Raw genomic sequence first — 23,339 nt, forward strand, 5'->3', positions numbered from 1 at the left:
AGGAGGCCTGGCTGACTGTCCCTCTCACCTCTGTCTCGTCACTGCCTAGCCCAGGGCCACCTGCCCAGTAGGCCCAGCATATGAGTGGATGAGTGGCTGCCAGAGCCTCCTTCCTTCCATCCCAGTCCTGTGGTTTATGTCTCTCCCTCGTTGCCTGTGTACAGAATGAGTCAGCTGAGGCTGCTGCCATCCCGGCTTGGGGCACAGGCCTCGAGGCTCCTGGCCGCACATGGCGTCCAAAGGTTCAGCTGGTACAGCAGGTCGTCTGGGCCACCGGCCACCTTCCCAAGCAGCACAGTTGGAGGCGCCTCCAGTTACATGGAGGAGATGTACTTCGCCTGGTTGGAAAACCCCCAGAGTGTCCACAAGGTTGGCACCCCAACCCTGCCCTCTGTGCAGAAGAGAAGGTCCTGGGGCTGGGCTGTGGAGAGTGGAGTGGGGAGAAGCAACTTGCCTGCTCTGTGACCCCGGGCAGGTTCCTTTGTCTCTCAGGTCCTCCATCATCTTTATGAAAGAGCTTGGTCCTCATATTGGGTGAGGAAAGTCCATTGCTGTCCTGTTGCTGGACCAGCCAGAGGGTGGTGGTCTGGCTTGAGAAGCCCTGATAATGCCCTGCTCAGTCACACCTGGTCTGAGACCTGTCCCTGCCCCCTTTGTCATGCAGTGCCATCTCCAGATGGCCTCTTGTTATATAGTTAGGAGCATAAGTGTTTACATATATAGTAAGCTGATAAAATAAGTACCCACTGATGGTAAAAAAAATAAAAAAATAAAAATCAGATTCCAGGACAAAAGTGAAAAGCGTAGCTGCTCTCTCTCCTTCACTCACATGCCTCAGAGGAAAGTAATATGTTCACATGATCCAAAAACAAAAAGTATTAAGTTCTACAGTGAAAAGCCTTCCTCCCATTCCATCCCATATCTGCTCAGCTCCTACCTGTCTGCTCCCCAGTCTATTCTTAATTTCTTCTGTATCCATTCAGATAAACTTATTGCAAACATAATTCTGGATTCTCCCCCTTTACACAAAAAGTAACATGTAACATCCACTGTTTGCCCCAGGCTTTTTTCACTCCATATACATCTCCAAGATTTTCCATGTCAGTACCTCAAGAGCCTCATTTTTCTTTTTCCAAGCTGTATAGTATTCCACTGTTTGGATGGATGTTCTACATCCCCAGGGACAGGCATCTGGCTCATTTCCAGTCTCTGGCTGTCATGACTGGTGCTGTACTACATCATCTTGTACATTCATCATCCTGCACGTGTGCAGCTAACTGTGGCATAAATTCCCCAAAGTGGAATTGTTGGGTTAGAGGGCATCTGTGTACATAATTTTGATGGGTGTTGCCAAATTGCTTTCCACACAGCTTGTACCACCTTATTCTCCCACCAGTACTGTATGAGAGGGCATGGAGGAAAACACTTTTGTATGTGTTCTGCTAGAACGTGGAGGTGCTGGTGCATGTGCCCATCTGCTTTTTGTTTCTGCACGAATAGCAAAGCATACATCCTCTTCTGCTGTGTTCACTTTACAACATATCTTGGCAATATTCCACATCCACAATAATAAATGCGTCTTTTTAAAAAGAGACTACATAATTTTCCAGAATCTAAATTTACCATCATTTATTTAACCAGTTTCCTATTGATCACTGCTTAGATTGTTTTTACATTGTCATTTTTATAAACTATCCTGCAGGGAACATCCTTGTACATGTAGGCACACCTGTCCAAGTACATCTGTAGAATAAATTGCTGGCAGTGGAATTGCTGGTTCAAAAGATACATGCATTGGAAATGTTGAGGGCCTGCCTGCCCTTACCCTCCACAGAGCTGCCTCCAACCCACAGTGTGTGAGGGCATGTTTCGCCTATGGATAGAAGCCCATTTCATACCTAAAGCCCCTTGATCACAGCTTATAACCTCCCCCACCCACTACCAAGCTGGGTCCTGGAGAGATCCAGAATTTGGGTGGGGGCCCTGGGCTGATTGAGAAGGGTATTGTCGGCAGGGTCCTGGGAGGGCCCTGAGAGCTATGGTGATGAAGGAAGACTGATGTCCCCTAGGGCCCCAGCCTGGGCCACCCCCCACTACTCCCAGGCCCTAACCTGGCTGTTTTCTTGCTTCTGCGCCTGCCCAGTCCTGGGACAGCTTCTTCCGGAAAGCCAGTGAGGAAGCCTCTTATGGCCCGGCTCAGCCCCGGCCCCTTTCTGTTGTCCCTGAGAGCAGGCCGGCAGTGTTGAGCCGGACCAAGACCAGTAAGCTGGTGGAGGACCACCTGGCTGTGCAGTCTCTGATCCGGGCCTACCAGGTGAGCGGCTGGGAGGGTACAGGCTCCTGGGGTGTGGCCAGGTGCTGACAGCAAGAAGACTGGCTCAGCTCCAGTGTCACTTCAGAGAGCTTGGTGGCTCTGGTCCCTCCTCCTGCTCTTTGTCACGTTACCATTCACATCACTTACCACCCCCCCCTGTATTTTTTGTGTAAAGTGGTTTGTTTGTGGTCTTTCTCATGGAGTGTTATCTGTCGCCCACACCACTCTGCCCCAGAACCTGGAGAAGTACTTAGTGAGTGACCAGTTTCAGTGAGTGTTGAATGAAAGGTGAGTAGATTGCCCCTTGTTAATGTCTGTTTCCTCCTCCTGACTGAGCATTCCAAGAGGACAGGGGCTGATGTCCAGCAGGTGCTTAATTAGTGTTTGTGGAATGAATGAACAGTTCATTAAGCAGCTCTCCCCCATCAGCTGCTCTGTCCTGGAGACTTACGCTCCCCTCTGCTGGGTTCCCAGGCTGGGCCCTTGCTATGTCAAAGGGTCCTGATGATGTTTCCTATTCTTGGTCTTGACCGAACAGGACTAATTGGAGGGCTGTTCTGTGTGTTCACTCCATAAAAATGTAATCATTTGGGATCTGTCTGGGAATCAGTGGCAGGAGGTATTTCATAAGAGAAACTTGTCTTGAAGACATGCAGAAGGAAGGGTAGGGGCATCCTGGGGTCCTTGGCAGAGACTCCGTGGGAGGGTGCAGCAAGCCGCTGCAGGAACTCGGGGGAGAGGGAGGCCTTAGCAAATGGAAATGGTGCCTTGCCTCTGAATGACGCACTCTGTGTGGGATGACAGCTGCCCGCCCAGGTGTGCTGGGGCGGAAGAGGAAAGGTGCACAGGACTGGGCTCCCTCACTGGCCTCAGGAGCCATGGATCGTGGGCCACCTGCGAGTAAACAGCAGTGATTGTAATTATGTTTTTCTTGGCTGGCTGAAAGAGGCAGAAAGTGATCTGACTGTTGACTTTGAAAAAGGACAAGGAACATAAAACTCTGTATGAAATACAGGGTAACATTCAGAGTACGTCCTGAGGGCCTTATCTTCTAAGTACAGTCCCAGCTCTGCAGCAGCTCTTTGTTCTTTCACTGGCCAAGACCAAAGCACTAGGGTCCTTCTGGCAGGATGGTCTCTGGATTCAGGAATGTTACTCCATACTTGCATGATAAAAATCTGCCTGGTAGTGAGCACCTAATGGGTGGGCTGTAACCCCTCACAGGTCACTTGGGGGCTGAGCTCTGGTTTGACTCATCTGCACATAGTACTGAAAAAAAACCCAGGCTGCTTTTTAATGCATGTTTTCAAGCATATAATAGGTAGAAGAATTATGTAGTGAACCCCCATCAATACAGGGCCAGTCTTGATTCATCTTACCCACCTCCGGCTCCACCCATAGGCCACTGATTATTTTGAAGCAAATCCCAGACTTCATATCTTTTCATTCATTGAACGTTTTCAGCATGTACTTCCAGAGGTAAAGCCTCCTTTAAAAATATTCAAATATACCATGATAGTATTATCACACCTAAAAATAGTAATAATCCTTAATGTCATCAAATACCCAGTTGGTATTCATGTTTGCCTGTTTGTCCTAGGATTTCTTTTTACTGCTTGTTTGAATCAGGATCCAAATAAAGCCACAGGTTGTGATATGTTGACATGGCTTTTCAGTCTCTTGTACTCTACTCTGCGGGTTCCTCTCGATTTCTTTTTGTGTTTCTTGCTCTGTGTGTGTGTGTGTGTGTGTGTGTGTGTGTGTATATATATAAGAAACCAGGTTGTTTGTCCTATAGTGTTTTCTCGAGTCTGGATTTTGCTGATTGCATCCCCATGGTGTCACTTCATCTGTCCCTTTGTCCCATGTAATTTCTGTAAATTGGTAGTTAGATCTAGATGCTTGATCCAACTTAGATTTGATTTTTTCTGTTGTTGCAAAATCAGCTTCCTGGTGATGATGGGCACTTCATCAGTTAGCAGCTAAGGATAATTATTTCCTGGATACATTAAGTCATTGGGAGTGGTAAAAGTGGTGCTATTCTAATTCTTTCTTTGTTTATTACCTGAAATACTTCTATCGTGAGAACCTTCCCTTTGTCGGCTCTGTTTATCCTGACGTACAAATTGTATAGGGAGGGCAGGATCAGTGCTTGATTTTTCCTTTTGTTGATGGATTTTCAAAATTATGACATGATTTCCTAGCATCCTCCAAAGATGGCCAGTAAAGGTTTTTCTTCTTTTTCATAGTGTGGTATGAATGCATGAATTTAAACATATTTAATGAGTTTCAGTCTGCTATACATATTATCCTTTTTGTTGCTCAAAATGTGTCCTTATTCCCAGCCCCAGTAGTGTTTGAGCACCCCTTTGCTATCTTGTAGGACAAGACAAATAATTCATTTGTTTTGTCTTACTTTCAATTTTTAAAACTTAATTTTGTTTTATAGTGATGTAAAATATTTATAAGATTCCAAAGTCAAATCGTCAATGCAAGATATATTCTTAAAAGTCTAGCTTCTAGCCCTGCTGCTCTGCCCTATTTTGTCTTTTCCCTGTAGGTAATAATTTTCCTTATTTTATAGTTTTCTTATTTTACTGTATATTCTTCTAATGCATATATTTATTTGTAGACATGCAAATATATACAAATATATGCAAATGCATGTGTTTACTTTTCTCTTCCCTTTCTTAGATAATGGGTAGTTTACCACACACACTTTTCTGTAATTTGCTTTTTTGCTTAATAATATTTTGTGGAGACAACCTCATAGTGGCAGTTAGGAATTTTCCTCATTCCTTTTAGCAGCTCTGTAGTAGCCCCTGTGTGGATTTTCCATATCCATTTGCCAGTCTCCTGTTGATGGACATTTGGGAAGTTTTTAGAATTTTGCAATTACTAATAGTACCGTAGTAACTACTTTTGTGTATGCATTCTTTCCTGTTTTTAAAAGCTGCATGTTGTACTTTTAAACAGAGTTGAGCTCCTGCCACCTTAGTGGCTATGGTGGGGTCTCCTAGGCAACTATTCAGTGGCTGGGTGCTGGAGATATGTGGAAACTTGAAATTCTGAAGGGGGACTTGAGGGGCCAGGGCCCAGAATCTCAGTCTTGGTGAGGGTCTGTCCAGCTGCATTCCAGCTCCGCCCCAACCTTTTCCCCTTCTCCAGATCCGTGGCCACCATGTGGCCCAACTGGACCCCCTGGGCATTCTGGATGCAGACCTGGACTCCTTTGTGCCCTCAGACTTAATCACCACCATTGATAAATTGGGTGAGTCGGTACCCTTTCCTGTTGGCCTGGCGACGCCAGAGCCAGCTGGTGCCTGTACCCAGTGAGGGGCTCTGAGCCTACAGTGCCTCTGGGCCTTGAGTTTCAGCAGCCTGGGGGGCTTTCTTCTGACCCTTGCCCAGCTATGCATGGCCTCCCTGCAAGGGAGGTCTCCCCATCTTCCCTAGCTGGTGTGCCACGCTCAGCAAGCTTGAGACACCTGTCCAGACCCACCCTTATGGCAGCAAGCTAGGCTCTGACCCATGCCCTGTGCCCTGCAGACAGAGGGCCTTTGAGCTTTAGGCTAGACATGGCGGGAGGGTCTTGGGGCACTGTTGGGAGGTCTGGGGATACAGCTGGGCCCCACCTGGGCCTGACCTCCCTCTCTCCTCTCTGCTGCCCGGGCTCTGCCATGTGTGCCTCCTAGCCTTCTACGACCTGCGGGAGGCTGACCTGGATAAGGAGTTCCAGCTGCCCACAACTACCTTTATTGGAGGCTCTGAAAACACCCTTTCTCTGCGGGAGATCATTCGGCGCCTGGAGGTGAGCACAGGCAGGTGTGTCGGGCACAGCTGATGAAGCTCTGTGGCATGCGATAGAGGGAGGGAGGGCGCTGCCTTTTCTGTCCCAGACTCCAAGGTGGTCGGTCTTCTCCTTGGCCCCTCGTGGAGTGTTCCCCTTTCCCCCAGAACACATACTGCCAGCACATCGGTCTGGAGTTCATGTTCATCAATGATGTGGAGCAGTGTCAGTGGATCCGGCAGAAGTTCGAGACCCCTGGTGTGATGCAGTTCTCCAGCGAGGAGAAGCGGACCCTGCTGGCCCGGCTGGTGCGCTCTATGAGGTCAGGCTCCCAGCACCACCCCGGGCAGCCTGAGTGGCTGGGGGGCCTGCTCCAGGGCTGTATGAAACGTCCCAGGCCCTGGCTAAGAAACTAGGAGGGTGCCTGCTAAGGGAAGGCAGGGCTGGATGGTGCTCCAGGAGAACATGACACCGAACGAGTGTGGAAGTGGCAGAAAGATGTCCCTGTGTGGAGTGAATGTAGCAGTGCCTTCCTGCAGGTGAGGCACTGCCTGGCTCTGCCCCTGAACTTCTCTGAAGCTGGGTCTGCCCAGGGCTGCGGGGGCCTGGAGGAGCCCCTGGCCCAGCTGCTAGGAGTAAAGTGGCTCCCTGAGCAGTGACTTGTGGGCTGGAATTTGAGTTGAGCCGTGAGGCATCTTTGGGGCATGATGAGAGAGCCCCAGGGCACGTGTGTGCTGGAGGGCAGTGGTCTGGGAGCAGGGGAATGGCTAGTTGGAGCAGTGTGCCTGGAAGGGGAAGAGAGGGTGGTAACTGGGAATGGATGGAGCCAGAGGTCTGTTTAAGTTGGGAGGACCCTCAGCCTCCCCCCTGACCTATGCTGCTTGCTGGTAGGAGCATCATGGTGTCCGTGCCAGGTCCTGGACTGCGCAGAGAGAGGTGGCTTTGCAGCTTCCTGTGTCCTGGCATCCTGCTCCGAGCCCTCATGAACAGCCCCCAGGAGCCCAGCCTCTCCATCCTTCCCCATCTCTCCCCAAGCAGGTTTGAAGACTTCCTGGCCCGGAAGTGGTCCTCGGAGAAGCGGTTTGGCCTGGAGGGCTGTGAGGTCATGATTCCTGCCCTCAAGACCATCATCGACAAATCCAGCGAGATGGGGATCGAGAATGTCATCCTGGGGATGCCACACAGGTGGGCCCTTCTCCTCCCTGCCTCAGCCTTGTGCATTCTCCTCCAGGCCCAGCAAGCTGAGGTGGATAGAAGGCTTTGAAAATCAGAGCAGGGGTGTTGGTGGGACCTGGGGATAGAGGCAAAGTGGTCTAGAAAGTTATCAGAGTCCCTGAGCCCTGGGCTGCTCATCACAGAAAGCACGTGGCCAAAGCCACATGGAACCAGGCTCTCTTAAACTGTTTCTCTCTCACCATGTTGCTGTTGTCCCCAGGAGTGTTGAGGTTACAGAAGAGGGGTATATCACGCTACTTGAGGTTCCTGTGGGCAAGGAGATGCGGAGGGGCACATCCCAGGGAAGTGAGGGCAGAGCCTGAGCAGGTGGCCTCAGGTTCGCATCCCCTGGTGGGAGGTCTCTGGAGGTGAGCTGAGGGTCTCTTTGCCCAGCTGCAAACTGGCCACACATTTCCCTGTGACTTTGATAAAGACTTGGAAGGCTGGTCTGGCCACTGGGCAGTTACCTCTGAGCTGGAGCCTGTGGGCTAATGAGGAATACAGCCAAGGTGGCCAGGGGTCCTGCTGAATGGGCTGGAAGAGGACGTGCTGAGCAGTCTGGGGGGCAAAGCCCCTGCATTTCCTGTGCCTGTTTCCAGCTGCTCACAGGTGGGCCAGCCCCGGGCTGCATCAGCACCAGGGGCATCAGAATGCAGTGTGAGGAGGGTCCCCACCCTGTGGGCTGGCCTCCCGGGAGCCCGAGGTTTGCCACACAGGCTCCACGCTCTGGGGGTCCCAGAAATGCCTGGTGTCTGGTCAGAGGGTCGTGCAGAGCTGGCCCCATGGTCTGAGGAGGCAGGGGCACACGTGGCTTCAGTAGAACTGTGGGAGAGGATGGTGCTCGGCCGTCAGGCAGCTCTGGGACTGGGTGGTGGTGCTGGGTAGGCTCCTGGCCTGAGGAGGGCTCCGGAGCCAAGGGCTGCCCTCAGCCAGGCCTCCGTATTTGAGGAGGGGCTTTTGAGGCTGGAGGCTTTGCCCAGAGGGGCTGAGGGTTGTTCATACAGCTCCTGTGATCCCACAGCCCTGGCGCTGCCACGGAGCAGGAGAGGGGCCTGCTGGAAGAGCGCTGCCCTTCTGTCACTGGGCCGTGCGGGGCTGGAGGTCAGGGTGTGAGCAGGCCTGGGGCTGGCGTCCGCTGGTGGTCTATGGGGAGCGGGTTCGGAGTCATGTCCTGTGCCCCCATCAGGCTGGTGCCCACCCCTGAATAGCTTGCCCCTGATGGGAAGTTCAGGCTGGACTGGAGAATCCCTGGACCTGGCTGCTTTCCTCCCCCCGCCCCTCAGTCCTCACTCAGCTCCTCTGGACAGGTCCTCTGGTGACTCCTGATCTTAGGGGCAGTCCAGTCCCCTCCTCCCTCTCCTTATCACTTCCATATCACTGGGCTGGGGTGGGGAGCCATGTGTGAGCAACTGTGATTCGTTAGCAGCTTGGGGTCAAGGTGCTGGGTTGGGCTCAGCTTTTGGTTGGGGAGAGGGGTGAGTAGACACCCTGCCATGAGACTGGGTGGCTCCCTGCTCGCGAGGGCCTCCTGAGTCTGAGTTGTAGGGGGGAAGCCTGCCTGCCCAGGGGGGCCGGCCAGCTGGACCCGCTCACACGCCTTGTAGATTGAGGTGGGATGAGAGGGTGGGGCCTTCCAGCCCCCATGCTAATTCTGATAGGTCCCAGGTGGGCAGGGAGCATGGTAAGAGCCCTGCCCCCTCTGGCTTCAGGGGCAGGCTGAATGTGCTGGCCAACGTCATCCGCAAGGACCTGGAGCAGATCTTCTGCCAGTTTGACCCCAAGCTGGAGGCGGCGGATGAGGTGGGTGCCAGGCCCAGGCCCCAGAGCCTCTGGAGAGCTGGGTATTTGGGGGTGGACTGGAGAGGGCCTGGGCCAGGAGCTTGCAGGCTCAGACAGACCTTGAGGTGAACGGACATGCAGAAGAGTGGGAGAGAGGCTGGGGGTGTCTGTATGAGGCCCCTAAGGTGTTTTGGAGCCAAGTGCTATGATCTCCAACAGCTGGGAGAGCCCTCGGGTAATCTGGGCTAACCTCCCTCTTTCCAGCTAGGGGGACTGAGGCCCAGAGAGGTGTGCAGGGAAGTGCCTGAAGTTATTCAATTCAGCTCATGTGGCCATACCTCTGTGCCCAGGGTCCTGTCTACCTGCCCTGAAGGGCTGCCTCACTCACTTGTTTGACCAGCACAGCAGGGAGGTCAGGATGGTTTCCTGTGCCCACCGACGAGCAGAGAGAATATTCTTCTGCCCTCATCCCCTTCCTGGCACATATACGTGTCATGTATGCCTCACACCCCATGCCTCTGCCCATGCTGGGCCCTCAGCCAGATGGCCTTCCTCTCCTGCTCTCTGCCTCTTTCCCAGCCCTGCCCATCTCCCCTTCTAGTGACTTTCCTGGTCCTCCAGGCAGCAATCCTGTCTCTCCCTCCTCTGTGCCTCCTTTTCCAGCAGATCTGTCTCTATTCTGGCCTTCTCCATCACGCGCGCGCGTGTGTGCGTGTGTCTGTTTTCCCTTCCAGGCTGGTAGCAGGGTGATGGCAGGGACCTCATTCCCGAAGCCCCAGCACTCAGCACAGGTGCATGGTTTGTTAAAATGAACCACATTAAATGACTGCTCCAAAATCATCCAGCACATTAGGCCAGAGCAGGACTAGAATCCACATCTGCTGGCTCCCAATCCAGAATCTTTCTGCCATCATGTTCATTTTGTTCAAGCACCTTCATCTCTCTGAGCCTCAGTTTGCTCTTCTGTAAAATGGGGATAAAAGTTCCTGCCCCCAGAATGGTTGTGAGGAATCAGAGACGACATGTGAGTAAACTGTAAAACCTGGCCAAAGGACACTTTAAACAAATTTACTTTTTTTTTTTTTTTTTTTTGCGGTATGTGGACCTCTCACTGTTGTGGCCTCTCCTGTTGCGGAGCACAGGCTCCAGACACGCAGGGTCAGCGGCCATGGCTCATGGGCCCAGCCGCTCCGCGGCATGTGGGATTTTGCCGGACCGGGGCACGAACCCGCGTCCCCTGCATCGGCAGGCGGACTCTCAACCACTGCACCACCAGGGAAGCCCCCAAATTTACTTTTTTTTAATAGAAAAAGAAATGTGAGCATCGTTTGAAGAAAAGATTACACAATGAGAGTGTTTCCCTTCTGAGACCCCTTTCCTGCTCCCCATAGGCTCTGCTGTGGTCAGATTTTGTGTTAAAGTGTGTACTTCCAGAAATGTTCCCCGCAGTGCAAGCACACGTATGGATCCAGTACAGCTTTATTTGTAAAAAGCCAGGGGAGCAGCTCGTGATGCCGCTGGCCACCTTGCTATTTTCACTTAACGAGCTGTCACTGTTTCAGAGCTGCACACAGAGCTCCCCGAGCTTCGAGTGCCCCTCTGATTTCTGCTGTCTCCCGTTGATGAGCATTAGGTGGCGGAATGAGTGTCTTTGTGCACATGTGTGCATGCAGTTTTAGATGGTGTCCGAGACATGCGGTGACTGGAGCTGAGGAGGTAGGACTGAATTGCCCTCCAAAGAGCTTGCAGACAGCAGCGAGCCCACATGCTGTGTGCGAGGGTCCCAGGCCCCTGGTTTCCCTTACTCTGTCCAACCTTTCCATCTTGGCCAATGTGCTAGGTCCAAAAGTCACTGCATTTGAACATATTTCTCTGTTTCGAATTTGAGCGTCTTTTCACATGTTTAAGTCATGGGTGCCTTTTTCTGTAAATTCCTTTTCCTGACTTTTGCTTATTTTTCTATGGGTTTTTTGGGCTTTATCGCACCAATTTGTAAAAGTGCCTTATGTACTGAAGGAGTTAGCCCTTTGCCTGCATTTGTCTGATAAATATTTTCCCAGCTTGATTTTTTTCCCCTAATACTGTGCATGGATCTTCTTCCCCCATGGCAAATATAATAGATTTTAGCTGTCTTATCCTTTATGGCTTCTGAGGTTTGTACATTGTTTAGAAAGACTTTCCCTACTCCAAGATCATAAAGTATGTCATGTTTTCCCCTGATACTATGGCTTTGTCTGTACATTTTTGGTTACTTTGGTGTAAGGAGTTAGGTACGGGTCCTGCTCCAATGTGTGCCCAGAGACCTAGCCCGTGGTCTCCATGCCAATTAAGAGCCACCCTTCATTTCTGTGCCTTCACTGCTGCTGGCTGGCCCCTTCCTACAGGTGCCTTACCCCTTCACCACTCTGCCATCATTAATGCGGAGAGGATGGTTGTTGATAATGTGGTGGGGCTCTGATAAGGGAGCCAAGGCCCAGGGAACCTGCCTGCCTTTCTTAGGCCAGCCTGGAGGGCAAGAAGGGCATCGTGCTGGGTTTGGGGGAAAGATGCAGGTGTGAGTCAGGGACAAAACAGCCTTCCCAGGGAGCAGGATCCAGGGAATGTCCCAGCGCCACTGTAAGCTGGCACGTCTGGGATGGGGCTGGGGGGAGGTTCATCACAGGCCACCTCAACCTTCAGGGCTCCGGAGATGTCAAATATCACCTCGGCATGTACCATGAGAGGATCAACCGAGTCACAAACAGGAACATCACTCTGTCGCTCGTGGCCAACCCCTCCCACCTGGAAGCTGTGGACCCCGTCGTGCAGGGGAAGACGAAGGCAGAGCAGTTCTACCGTGGGGATGCTCAGGGCAAGAAGGTGAGCTTGCCTGGGCCCTGAGGTCCTGGGTTCTGAGGGGTGAGCCCCGAGGGGTAGGCTCTGAATCTCTGAAGTCCAGGAGCAGGGCTGGGCTGCACGGGCTGGGGCATGGGGGCCCTCCTGGCTTATATCCTGCCCTGCAGGTCATGTCCATCCTGGTCCACGGGGATGCCGCCTTCGCTGGCCAGGGTGTGGTCTATGAGACCTTCCACCTGAGTGACCTGCCCTCTTACACCACCAACGGTACCGTGCACGTCGTCGTCAACAACCAGGTGAGGGCCTGGGCTGTGTGCTGGGCCCTGTCAGTGTCATCCATCCCTGAATCCTGGCAGCACTTTGAGGGGAGGAGTGAGGCGTTTCTGGGTTTAACCCCCCTGCTCTGCTACTTACCAGAGTGTGACTTCAGGCAAGATGCCTGATCTCTCAGCCTCGGTTTCCTGGTCTGTGGAACTGGGAGGTGTATACATCTGTCTGTCTCTGTCTCTGCCTCTCTCTGTCCTTCCCTCTGCAGCCCCCTCCCCCCATATTATATATGTGAGAAAGCAGTAAGGACAGAGGAAGATGGGTATAACCAGCACCTAGCACTGAGGCTGAACATGTAACTAGATGCTGCCTTGAGCTCCATGTGACCCAGGCAGTCTTAGAACACAGCTCTCACAGCCTTTGCTTTTTTTTGGGGGGGGTGGTGGTACGAGGGCCTCTCACTGCTGTGGCCTCTCCCGTTGCGGAGCACAGGCTCCGGACGCGCAGGCTCAGCGGCCATGGCTGACGGGCCCAGCCGCTCCGTGGCATGTGGGATCTTCCCGGACCGGGGCACGAACCCATTACCCCTGCATTGGCAGGCGGACTCTCAACCACTGAGCCACCAGGGAAGCCCCAGCCTTTGCTTTTAAAAAAAGGTAGCTGTGGTTAATAACAGCTCTTCTTCTGAGCCTGTAAAGCCCTGGGTTAACTACCTTATTCGCATATTAAGTCATTTAACCTTCACAGTATAATAACCCTGTGAGGTAGGAATTTAATGAGCCCTTTTAATCGATGAGGAAACAGGCTTTGGGAATTCAGCACCTGGCCCAAGGTTGTACAGTTAGTAACTGGTGAGACTGGGTCTTACCCCAATTTGTGCTCTCCACTCCCATTATATAAAATGATTGCAAGAGAAAGAGCAGGCACAATTCCTCTGGTGTTACTGCCGTCCCCGTGGGCCCCGCGGCTATGTCTGATTTCGAGGTCATCCACTGTTACCCCATCATGTCCCCTGCACCTCCTGAGCACACCCGATGGACCTCGAGGCAAAGGCGCCCCTCCCCTGGCCCGGTGGCCCTCTGGTCTCCCAAGTGGCTGCTGCTGTCTAGCTCTCAGTGCCTCCTGCTTCTGCAGATTGGCTTCACCACGGACCCCCGGATGGCCCGCTCCTCACCATACCCCACCGACGTGGCCCGTGTGGTCAACGCGCCCATCTTCCATGTGAATGCAGATGACCCAGAGGCCGTGATGTATGTGTGCAGTGTGGCGGCCGAGTGGAGGAACACCTTCAATAAAGACGTCGTGGTGGACCTGGTGGGTCTGGGGAACTGAGGTGGAGGTGCTCGGACTGTCCCTGTCGTGGCAAGTGCGCCGGGTCTGCAACATCTTTGCTAATCGGGGTTGAGCGGCAGGTTTAAAACCGCCTCTGTGGAGGCCTGGGGGTGGGGCATTTGGTGATGGATCGTAGTGGGGGCTGGTGAGGCCTCACGGGATGTGGCCTGCCAGGTGTGCCCCAGTTGTGCAGTGACTGCGCCAGCCGCACCACCTGGGCGCGGGGACCTACCCTCTGTCCCTGCAGGTCTGTTACCGCCGGCGTGGCCACAACGAGATGGACGAGCCCATGTTCACGCAGCCGCTCATGTACAAGCAGATCCACAGGCAGGTGCCTGTGCTGAAGAAGTATGCAGACAAGCTCATCGCCGAGGGCACAGTGACCCTGCAGGAATTCGAGGTGGGCCCCGTCAGCACCTGGGATCAGCCTTGCTGGAGCCGAGACCCTGAGGTGGTTGCTGATGTCACCAGCCCAGTGCTGGGCACTGGCGATTTATAGAAGTAGCCAATATGGTCCTTGTCCCCAGTAGCCCCCAGTTATCAAGGGGGATAGAGGACCAAAGACATTTACAGCCTGGTGGGATGCAGTGGACGCTGCGATGCATGGAAGCCCATCCTCAGGCCAGAGTCCAAGAAGGCTTCCTGTAGGAGGTAGCCCTGCGCCGGGTTTGTCCCCGTAGTTATCTGTGGATGTGCTTGCCCTCCCGCCTTCAGGGAGCTCTCAGGGCAAGGACTGTGAGTCTCTCCTGCGTTCCCCCAAGTCCCTTGCTGAGTGGAATCACCTGAACTCTTTCCAGGATTCCCCCCTGCACTCTGGAACTTTTATCTCTGGCCTCAAGGTCCCTGTGGGCAGACAGTTCCTCCAGAACGTGGTGAGAGGGACCAGGGTTTATGAGTCTGGGTTGACTCAGCCTCTGGCTGCCCAGGGCGTCGCTGCCTCAATCCAGGCCTTCACCCTGATTTCAGGAAGAAATCGCCAAATATGACCGGATCTGTGAGGAGGCGTTTGGCAGGTCCAAGGATAAAAAGATCCTGCATATAAAGCACTGGCTGGACTCCCCCTGGCCTGGTGAGTGAGCAGCGTGTGGCTGAGAGTGATTTGCCTGGGCGCTGGGCTCTGGCACTGGGACCAGGACTGGAGTGATCCCGAATGAGGGCAGTTGCTGCCCAGCCCAGAGGCTGTGGGCTTCGTCCCTGAGACCCCTGAGGCTGTTTGGGGCTGATTCCTGCAGGTGGGGTAGGCAGGAGTAGAGGGAGATAGTGTCGCCCTTAGGATACATGTGATGAGCCGCTTCCTGGAAAGGGCTGGGTCAGGGAGGGTGTACCGCAAAGTGGAGTGGGCCCTGGGGGAGGGGTGCTCAGTGGGCCTCTCTGGGGTGGAGCTAGATGGCTGTGACCCTGGGTCCAGGGAGGGGCCTCGCAGGCGCCGGAGGGGAGGATGTTAGGTGGGTGCTGTCAGCTGTCCCAGGTCCCCAGGATGGGCTCAGGGCTTGAGTGCCATTGGGGTTAAGGGAGAGGTGGCCCCCTGAGTCCTGGGGAGACAGCCTGGCCAGGGGAGCTGAGGCCCCATTGCCACACACAAGTCACAGAGCCTCTGCCCTCTCAGGCTTCTTCACTGTGGACGGGGAGCCCAAGAGCATGACATGCCCAGCCACGGGTATTCCAGAGGACATGCTGACCCACATTGGTGAAGTGGCCAGCTCTGTGCCCCTGGAGGACTTTAAGATCCACACGGGTGAGGTTGCTGTGCAGGCTTCAGCATGGGCCACTGTCCCAGACATCGTGCCCCAAGGGAGATAGCATCAGGAGTCAGGGAGGCCTGGCCCTCATCTTGACTTGGTCTTGGGTAGATCAGCGGAGCTCTCAGTGCCTCCTTTGTGCCCCATGAGGTGCCTGTGTTAACAGCTCCTCTCAGGGTGAGCAGATGTGGATGCCACGCTCCGAGCTGGGTGCTGGTGACCAGGCTTCTGTGGGACACCTTGTATTTTCCCAATGCCTTTGCCGGGGGCATCCCTGCATCAGGCAGAAGGAGAGCAGGGAAAGAAGGGCTTCCCATGGAGGGGGCGGTTGGGCCTAGAATGTTCGGCGGCAAGAGTGCTGAGCTGGGTGGATGACAGAGGGTGACCCTGGGCTAGTAGGTGGTCACTGGCTGCGCCTCTTGGCCATGATGGTGGCCATCGTGGCCTCTGCTCAGGCAGCCTGGAGGGACCCCGCGATGGTAGTGGGGCCCCTGTGCACCCTCTGAGCAGCCTGTGGGCGTTCCAAGAAGATTCCTCCACATGCATGTGGAGGCCCAGGTGTCTTGGGGCACCGGCTCTGTGCAGTCACACAGGGTCTGTGTGAGTGTAGGGCTGATGGGAGCCCAGCCTGGGCCGGGTGCCTGGGCTCAGATCCAAGCACCTTCATAGCTATGTGATCGTGAGTAAATGACTTCCTTCTCCTGAGCCTGTCTTCTCATCTAGGGGTGGGGGAAGTTGGTACCTCTCCTGTGGGCTTATGAGAAACGTCCCTGAATCAACGAATGCAGCGTATGCATGTGGTGGATGCTCTTTCCTGCAGGGAGGGAGGCTGGTGGGGATGTGGGCTCAGGCTGGCCCGGTGTGTTGGCTGGAGTGGTGATGCTGGAGGAGGGGCCTCCTGCATCCTGCCGGGGCCCTGCTCGGTGGGAGGGGTGTACACTGAGTATGTACACAACCAGCCCAGGTCCCAGGGACTACGGCTGTCCCACATGGAGTGGCCAAGCCCCTGTGGCCCTCAGGCTGGCCCTCCCCTCCCACAGGCCTCTCTCGTATCCTGCGGGGCCGTGCGGACATGACCAGGAAGAGGACAGTGGACTGGGCGCTGGCAGAGTACATGGCCTTTGGCTCCCTGCTCAAGGAAGGCATCCATGTGCGGCTCAGTGGGCAGGATGTGGAGAGGGGCACATTCAGGTGAGGGTGGGGGGCTCTGGGCCCTAGGCCCTATGGGCATTAGCCTTGTGCCTGTGGGGAGCTGAGAGCTCAGCTGTGCTGGGGATCTCTCACAGTCGGCCCAGGGCCTCTGGAGTGGAGTGGCCCTTCCTTCTCTTCCTAGACCTTGTCTGGCAAGCCAAGGAGGTGCTCTCAGGTAACTCCATCAGCACGCTAGCCCTCACCCTTGGGCCAACCTGTCTGAGGGCTGCTAGGCCGCCTCTCTGTCCCCACGGGGCCAGCGTGCAGAGCTGACTGCTTGGCCTAAGCTGTTGGTTGATGTCAACCCTTGTGGTTATCTATGGTCCTCAAGATCCTTTGTTTCTCTTCTGTGAACTACTGTCAAGCCAGCTCCCTGCCACCATCTTGCTTGTTCGCAGTTGGGTTTTGAGTCCAGATGAGGGACTTTACACTTGCCGGTTGTCCTCATTACATTTCCTCTGTTTGGGACCCCAGATGTTTGGGATCTCAACTCCGTCTCTGCCATGTTATTGAGTCCTGGAGGTGTGGCTTCCAGTATTCGACAGGCCATCTTTCCCACGTCCCACTCCCTCATCACTGCTGGCCCTGCTCCAACCAGGGTACAGAGAGCCACTCCACTGCACCCTGAGTTGCATGTCAGTCCTCACAAGGCTTGGGGTTTGGCCAGGGGGGCCCCCCTTATGCACAGGAATTCCTGCCTCCTGTAAACCTGGACAGGGCAGGTGAGGTGGTAAAGGGGCTGGCAGGATGGGCAGGGAGATGGTGCCCCTGGGGTGTGGCCTCCTAGGGTCTCAGGCTCCACCCAGCATCTGGGAGATCGGCAAGGCAGGTCTCATCGGATCCCTCCTTAGGTGAGAAGCTGAGCCTCTCATGCCTGTGCTCCAAGACCTCTGGGGCATGTGTGAGAGCACCAGTGGGAGGGGAGGCTGCCCGGAGGAGTGACCAGATTGCTCTGGCTTTCCACGGCCTTCTTGGTGTCGCCATCCTGTGGGACTTTTCCTGGTGTCCTGCTCAGTCCACCCGCCTCCCCTCCCTTCCTGGTCTGTGTCTCTGCAGTCACCGGCACCACGTTCTCCATGACCAGGAAGTTGACCGGAGGACGTGTGTCCCCATGAACCATCTCTGGCCTCACCAGGCCCCCTACACTGTGTGCAACAGCTCCCTATCGGAGTACGGAGTTCTGGGTGGGTCAGAACTCTGCCTGCAGGTTGGGTGGGCCCTGAGATGCTTGGGAACCAGAGAGGGTCTTGCACCTCAGGGTGTCTGTTTTTGTTGTTTTGACCATGGTCTGGGGCTGGGAGGGGCCGAAGAGGCTCAGAGGCCCCTGGGTGGACCTGAGTCCTTGGACAGCCCTGAGGGACAGTGGTTGGGCTGCCCCCACCTGAGGCCACATCAGAGATGAGGTCCTGTCCCATCTGGCCCCTCAGAGAGCCCAGATGGGCGACGGTGCACTCTGGCCCGGGTGGGAGCTCTGGATACCAGAGCCTGTCCCCGGGCAGCAGTGGGCCCAGACAGAAAAGCCCATCGAGTCCACTGACTGCTGCTGCCACTGACCAGCCCTGAGCCTGGCCTGGCCACCTCCACGTTCCTGACCTCTGTCTTGCCCTCTGTGCCACCACACCCAGCAGCCCCGTGTCAAGGCCCCCTCCCTAGACTCTGGGCTCCCCAGACTTCCCCCCTGCACTCTCCCTTGGCTTGACCTTTAGCCGGCCTGCTTCCTCCCAGAAGCGGGAACCCACCGAGGCTGGCCACCGCTTCTGGGGAGCTGCCTCTGGGGCTGTTGCTGCCCGTTCCCCTGTTCCCCTCGGCAGCCCCGCCGTATTTGGGGCCCCTTAGCAGGTGGGCCCTGCTGCCTCCCCAGGGTGCCTTTGGAGTTGACTCCTGGCCCACATAAGGCTGACGCTGGCTGTACATGAGGTCAGGGCTGAGAGTGGCACCTCTGTGTTGTCGGCGGCCAGGAAGGGAGATCCTGGCCTTTGGGCGCCAAGGAGTCCCCAGGCGCTTCTGTTCTGCTGGGAGGGACGGGCGGGGCAGGCAGCGCGTGGGAGGAAGGGCTGGGACTGGCCGGAGCCACCACCCCTTGGGGACCGTGTGTGACAGGCTGTGCCTCGGCATCTCCCGTTTAGGCTTCGAGCTGGGCTACGCCATGGCCAGCCCCAACGCCCTGGTCCTCTGGGAGGCGCAGTTTGGTGACTTCCACAACACGGCCCAGTGCATCATCGACCAGTTCATCAGCACGGGCCAGGCCAAGTGGGTTCGGCACAATGGCGTCGTGCTGCTGCTGCCCCACGGCATGGAGGGCATGGTGAGGGCGGCTACACCCTTGGCCACTTGCAGAGTTGAGGTGGGGTATGTGCCTCCCAGTCCCCCGGAACCACATGGGTCTGCAAGGTGGGGCCTGCGTGGCTCTGTGTCACCGCTGCTGAAGTTGGTGATGCTACTGTTCTAGCAGTAGAGGGAACGGACATGCCTGAGTGCCCGCTTTGTGCCAGGCTCTGTTTAAAACCTTCTCTGCATGTTAACTCCTCCAGTCCTTACAACAACTTAAGGAGGTGGGACCTGTTCCCACTTTCCAGATGAGGAAACGGGGGCACAGAGAGGTGGAGTAGCTTGCCTAAGGTCACACAGCTAGTAGCTGAAATTTGAACCTATGTTGTCGGGGGAACAACATGTTGGGGAGAAGGAGGATGTGCAGGCCCTCGGGGAGGGGAGGAGCACAGCCTCAGGAGATGCCAGCCTGGTGGGTGTGTAGCCTGACCAGGTGGAGCGTGGGCAGGGCTGTGCTGGCTGCAGTGGATGGCCCCGAGGACCCACTCAGCTTGGACTGGTCATGTGGTCAGGGATTGATCAGTACTGCTCAGAGTCAGGTCTCCCTGTGCCGTGCACTTTACACGCCATGTATAACCCTGTGGCATCCTCACAGCTGGACCAGGCAGTCAGTTCTCTTCCCGTTTCACGTGTGAGGAGAGAAGGCCTGTGACTGCCCATGGTCTCCCAGCTGTAAAGGTGGCTGGCATCTCACTGGGTGGAGCTTGAGTCAGGCTGGTTTCGGAGGGTTGGGCCGGCCTGGCTGGTGCCTGTGGCCATGGGTCCTTGGGGCATCCCCACTAAGGGAGGAGCAAGTCACCCCTGTCCCACGGAGAGCCAGCTTGGAGGACAGTGCGGGGGTTCTTGCTGCTCTTATGGAACAGAGCAGCCACGTGGGCAAGGGCAGGAGTAGGAGTCAGACCTGGGTTTGAATCTGTCCCTTTCTGGCTGAGTGACCTTGAGGTTGTTTCTTAACCACTTTGTCCCTCGCCTTCTTCATCTCCATCACAGGGCTGCTTTCACAAGACGAGAGAATAATCTGTGTGGGGTCCGTAGAGCTATGTCTGGCACACCACAGGCACATAGTAAACCGTCACTGCCGTAGGTCAGAACGTTCTAGAGAAAGAGCATCTTGGCCTTTTTGCTTTTTCCTTCTGCCCCACATGTTCACACATGGTGGCTGTGGCCGGACCCTCGTCTGAGGGTACCTCCCTACTCTTGTCCCACATTCCTGGTGCTTTCCTGGTTGAGACTCCAGAGTGAGGGCATCTCCTCCAAGAAGCCCTTTAGACTCTCCCCCAAACCCAGGGTCCCCGTCCTGTGTGACAGATCCCCAATCCCCCCCCCCAAACTCTGGCCAGCTTGGGCCATCTGGCATTTGCTTCCAGGGCCCGGAGCACTCCTCAGCCAGGCCCGAGAGGTTCCTGCAGATGAGCAATGATGACTCGGACGCCTACCCTGTGAGTGTTGCCCGCCCTCCCCCAGGACAGGACTGCACGCTGCTGTGCCCAGCAAGGCCAGGGTGTGGATGCCACAGGCAGGCCACTTCCCAGCCGCACCCTGCCCCTCCAGGCGTTCACCCAGGACTTCGAGGTGAGACAGCTCTACGACTGCAACTGGATAGTGGTCAACTGCTCCACGCCGGCCAGCTACTTCCACGTGCTGCGCCGCCAGATCCTGCTGCCCTTCCGCAAGCCGGTGAGCCCCCCGCCCTGGTCGTCACCGTGACCATACAGGGGCCAAGTGCAGGGCACCCTGGCCAAGCAGGGGCGGCTGGCAGCCGGGCACGTGTTTCCCTTCCAGCTGATCATCTTCACACCCAAATCTCTGCTGAGGCACCCAGAAGCCAAGTCCAGCTTTGACCAAATGGTTTCTGGTATGTGCCTGGGCGTGTGGGGGAGGCGGCTGATGGGGGGACTGGTGGCCCATGTGTGGCCTCTGCTCCCAAGACTCCCGTTTTTGCCTCTGTCTGTGGCTCTGTTGGCCCTGCAGCAGCTTCTGGCATGATCCCCGCCAGCTGCTGGGTTGGGAGATTGGTGCAGCAGCCAGATGGCTGAACCCACTTGGGTCACTTACACGGAGCACCAGGGCCAGAGGAGTGCAATGGGGCCCCGCAGCCTCCCAGCGGGGCCGGCCTGGCTGCGCCGGAAGAGCTTAGAGGCAGGAGGCCCGGTAGAGGTCTGCTAGTTCGTGGGACACCAAGTATCAGTTCACTCATCCATTGTTTTCTCTCATGAGGCAGACAGACATTTCTGGCCCTGGGGAGCCAGCGCCCCCTCCAAGAGCTCTCAGCCTCATTTAGCTGGGAGTCGGAGGTCAGATAAAGCACCCGAAGGACCAGGTTTTGGAATTGAGACATGACCCAGTGGAGGATCAGGGAGTAACAGGTGTGGGGCCTTGAGGCTTGCCAGAGCAGAGCTGTGTGGGAAAACGGTCCTGGGTTGTAGGTAGAGGGGCAGGGGCTGGCCAGGAGGACCTCAGTGGCGTGGACAGGTGCTTGTTCTTCATGTGTGTATGTGGGCATCCCCTCAGATGTGGCGGGTGGCTGAGCCAGCAGTGCAGAGCTCTGGCATTGGGCTGGACCGCCTGGGCTGAGTGCCTGGTACTGGTGGGCCCTGGCAGCCAGTGACCCTCTCTGCCTCAGTGTCCTCATCTGGGTTGCAGGGACCCTACAGTACCTTCCTCAGAGGTTCTTGTAGTATTTTTAGTCTGGTGCCTGGCACATGGCATGAGCTCAGGAAGGAAAAATGGATGGGACTTGGGGATGGAGGCTGGGCTCTGGGGCTGAGAGAGGGAGGACTGTGCGAGGTTCGCCTTCCAGCTTGGTGACTGGGTGGATTGAGTGTGCCTGGGAGGTAGGCATGGCTGGATGGGGAGCAGGATTGGGACAGTGACGCTGTCAGATGGGGATGTGACATCACCTCTGTCCCCTTCAGGGGCTCTCCCCATCATCCCCAACGCCCCCCCCCGCCCCATCACCTTATTGTTGATGCTCCCAAGGCTCTGCCCTTGGCTCCAGCCGCTGTCTCCACCCCTGTCCCTGTGACATCTCAGAGTGTCCTCTGTGCCCTGCTCCATTGTTTGGCTCAAGAGGTTCCTATTGCAGCCACAGGTCTAAATCTGGGGCTTGTCTTAGTGGCCAGGGAGAGCCTGGAGGTGCCAGGGATGTGGACCTGATTCCCAAGCTGCTCTGGCCCCTCTGGGAGCAGACGGCCCTGCCATGCCCTGTTGGTCCCCAGGGACCAGCTTCCAGCGGGTGATTCCTGAGGATGGGGCTGCGGCGCAGGCTCCCGGGCAGGTGCGGCGGCTCATCTTCTGCACGGGAAAGGTGTACTATGACCTGGTGAAGGAGCGGAGCAGCCAGGGCCTGGACGAGCATGTGGCCATCACACGCCTGGAGCAGGTGCGCCCGAGCCCCTCAACTGCTCAGAGTGACGAGCAAGGTCATATCGCCAGCCCCCTGTCTCTGGGCAGCGTGCCAGGGCTGGGGCCAGTGAGGGAAGCGGTGGCTGCTCTCCTGGGGGCCTGGCTGTGCGCATGCCCCCCTTCCCCTAGCTATTCCCTTCTTTCTCCCTGTCTGTCCCAGATCTCTCCATTCCCCTTCGACCTGATCAAGAGAGAGGCAGAGAAGTACCCAGGCGCAGAGCTGGTGTGGTGCCAGGAGGAGCACAAGAACATGGGCTACTACGACTACATCAGCCCGCGCTTCATGACCATCCTGGGCCGAGCACGGCCCATATGGTACAAGGCTGGGTGCAAGGGGTTGCCTGCCATTTACCCCTCACGTCTGCCAGGCCTGAGGCTCTGGGGGCTTGAGGCCCCATCCTGGCTCTGCCCATCCCATTTGCTGTGTGACCCAGCACTGGCCATTGCTCTTCTCTGGGCTGCATTGGAAACTGAGGAGTTGGGCCCCATAGTCCCTGCTGGCTCTGTGACTGTCAGTGACAGATCAGCTTCCCCATCAGGGATCCTCTTTAATACGGCCTTATGGAAGGGAAACCTTTGTGTTTGTTCTGCAGCCAGAACTGAACTAGAGAACCTCCTGCGTGTCTCAAACCTCCTACCTTTGATCTTAGGCCAGTGACTTGGCCCCTTGGAACCTCAGGCTCTTCGTTTCTGCAGCTGGATTAGACCCGGTGCAGTCCTGGGGTAGCAGCAGGGCCAGGCTCAGCCCTCTGCTTAGCTTGACTCTCCTCCCACAGGTATGTTGGCCGAGACCCAGCAGCTGCACCAGCCACAGGAAACAGGAACACTCACCTGGTGTCTCTGAAGAAGTTTCTGGATACTGCCTTCAATCTCCAGGCCTTTGAGGGCAAGACATTTTAGAGCCTGCCTGGGTCTTGCTGTGGGGTTGTTGAGGACACCGGGGACTGGCTGGCTCTTCTGCCCAGGAGAGGGACTGTCAGGGGCCCCAAGATAAAACATACCCATGCAGTGATTGAGGCCAAAGAGTAGGTACCGCTGGCTTCGGTATTATGCCACCTTGGGCCTTTGTGTTTATTTCAGAATCTCTTAGGGCTGAGAAAGCCAGAGGGGTAGATGGGCTAGATAGATGGGCTGTAGTTGTAGA

At 55.8% G+C, this 23,339-nt stretch overlaps 1 protein-coding gene across 3 annotated transcripts; it reads left to right on the forward strand.

Annotated features, from left to right (window-relative positions):
* Nucleotides 1–165: 165 nt before the first annotated feature.
* Nucleotides 166–23,095, forward strand: OGDHL (oxoglutarate dehydrogenase L; the record flags this gene model as incomplete). 3 transcript variants are annotated; one of them, XM_081236013.1, is made up of 22 exons in its annotated part: nucleotides 166–369; nucleotides 2,144–2,314; nucleotides 5,483–5,585; nucleotides 6,010–6,125; nucleotides 6,272–6,426; nucleotides 7,143–7,289; nucleotides 9,029–9,119; nucleotides 11,778–11,957; nucleotides 12,101–12,229; nucleotides 13,335–13,514; nucleotides 13,780–13,932; nucleotides 14,499–14,601; nucleotides 15,139–15,267; nucleotides 16,312–16,462; nucleotides 17,519–17,646; nucleotides 18,589–18,767; nucleotides 20,158–20,229; nucleotides 20,342–20,467; nucleotides 20,573–20,645; nucleotides 22,009–22,172; nucleotides 22,356–22,510; nucleotides 22,972–23,095. In XM_081236013.1, 22 exons carry the CDS (start codon nucleotides 166–168, stop codon nucleotides 23,093–23,095), a joined length of 3,033 nt encoding a protein of 1,010 aa, XP_081092139.1. The 3 variants fall into 3 exon arrangements, with proteins under 3 accessions (XP_081092139.1, XP_081092141.1, XP_081092140.1); XM_081236015.1 differs by lacking the exon at nucleotides 13,335–13,514; XM_081236014.1 differs by lacking the exon at nucleotides 2,144–2,314.
* Nucleotides 23,096–23,339: the final 244 nt, after the last annotated feature.

Source organism: Mesoplodon bidens (genome assembly GCF_964165515.1).
Source record: "Mesoplodon bidens genome assembly, chromosome: 1".
NCBI classification, from domain to species: Eukaryota; Metazoa; Chordata; class Mammalia; order Artiodactyla; family Ziphiidae; genus Mesoplodon; species Mesoplodon bidens.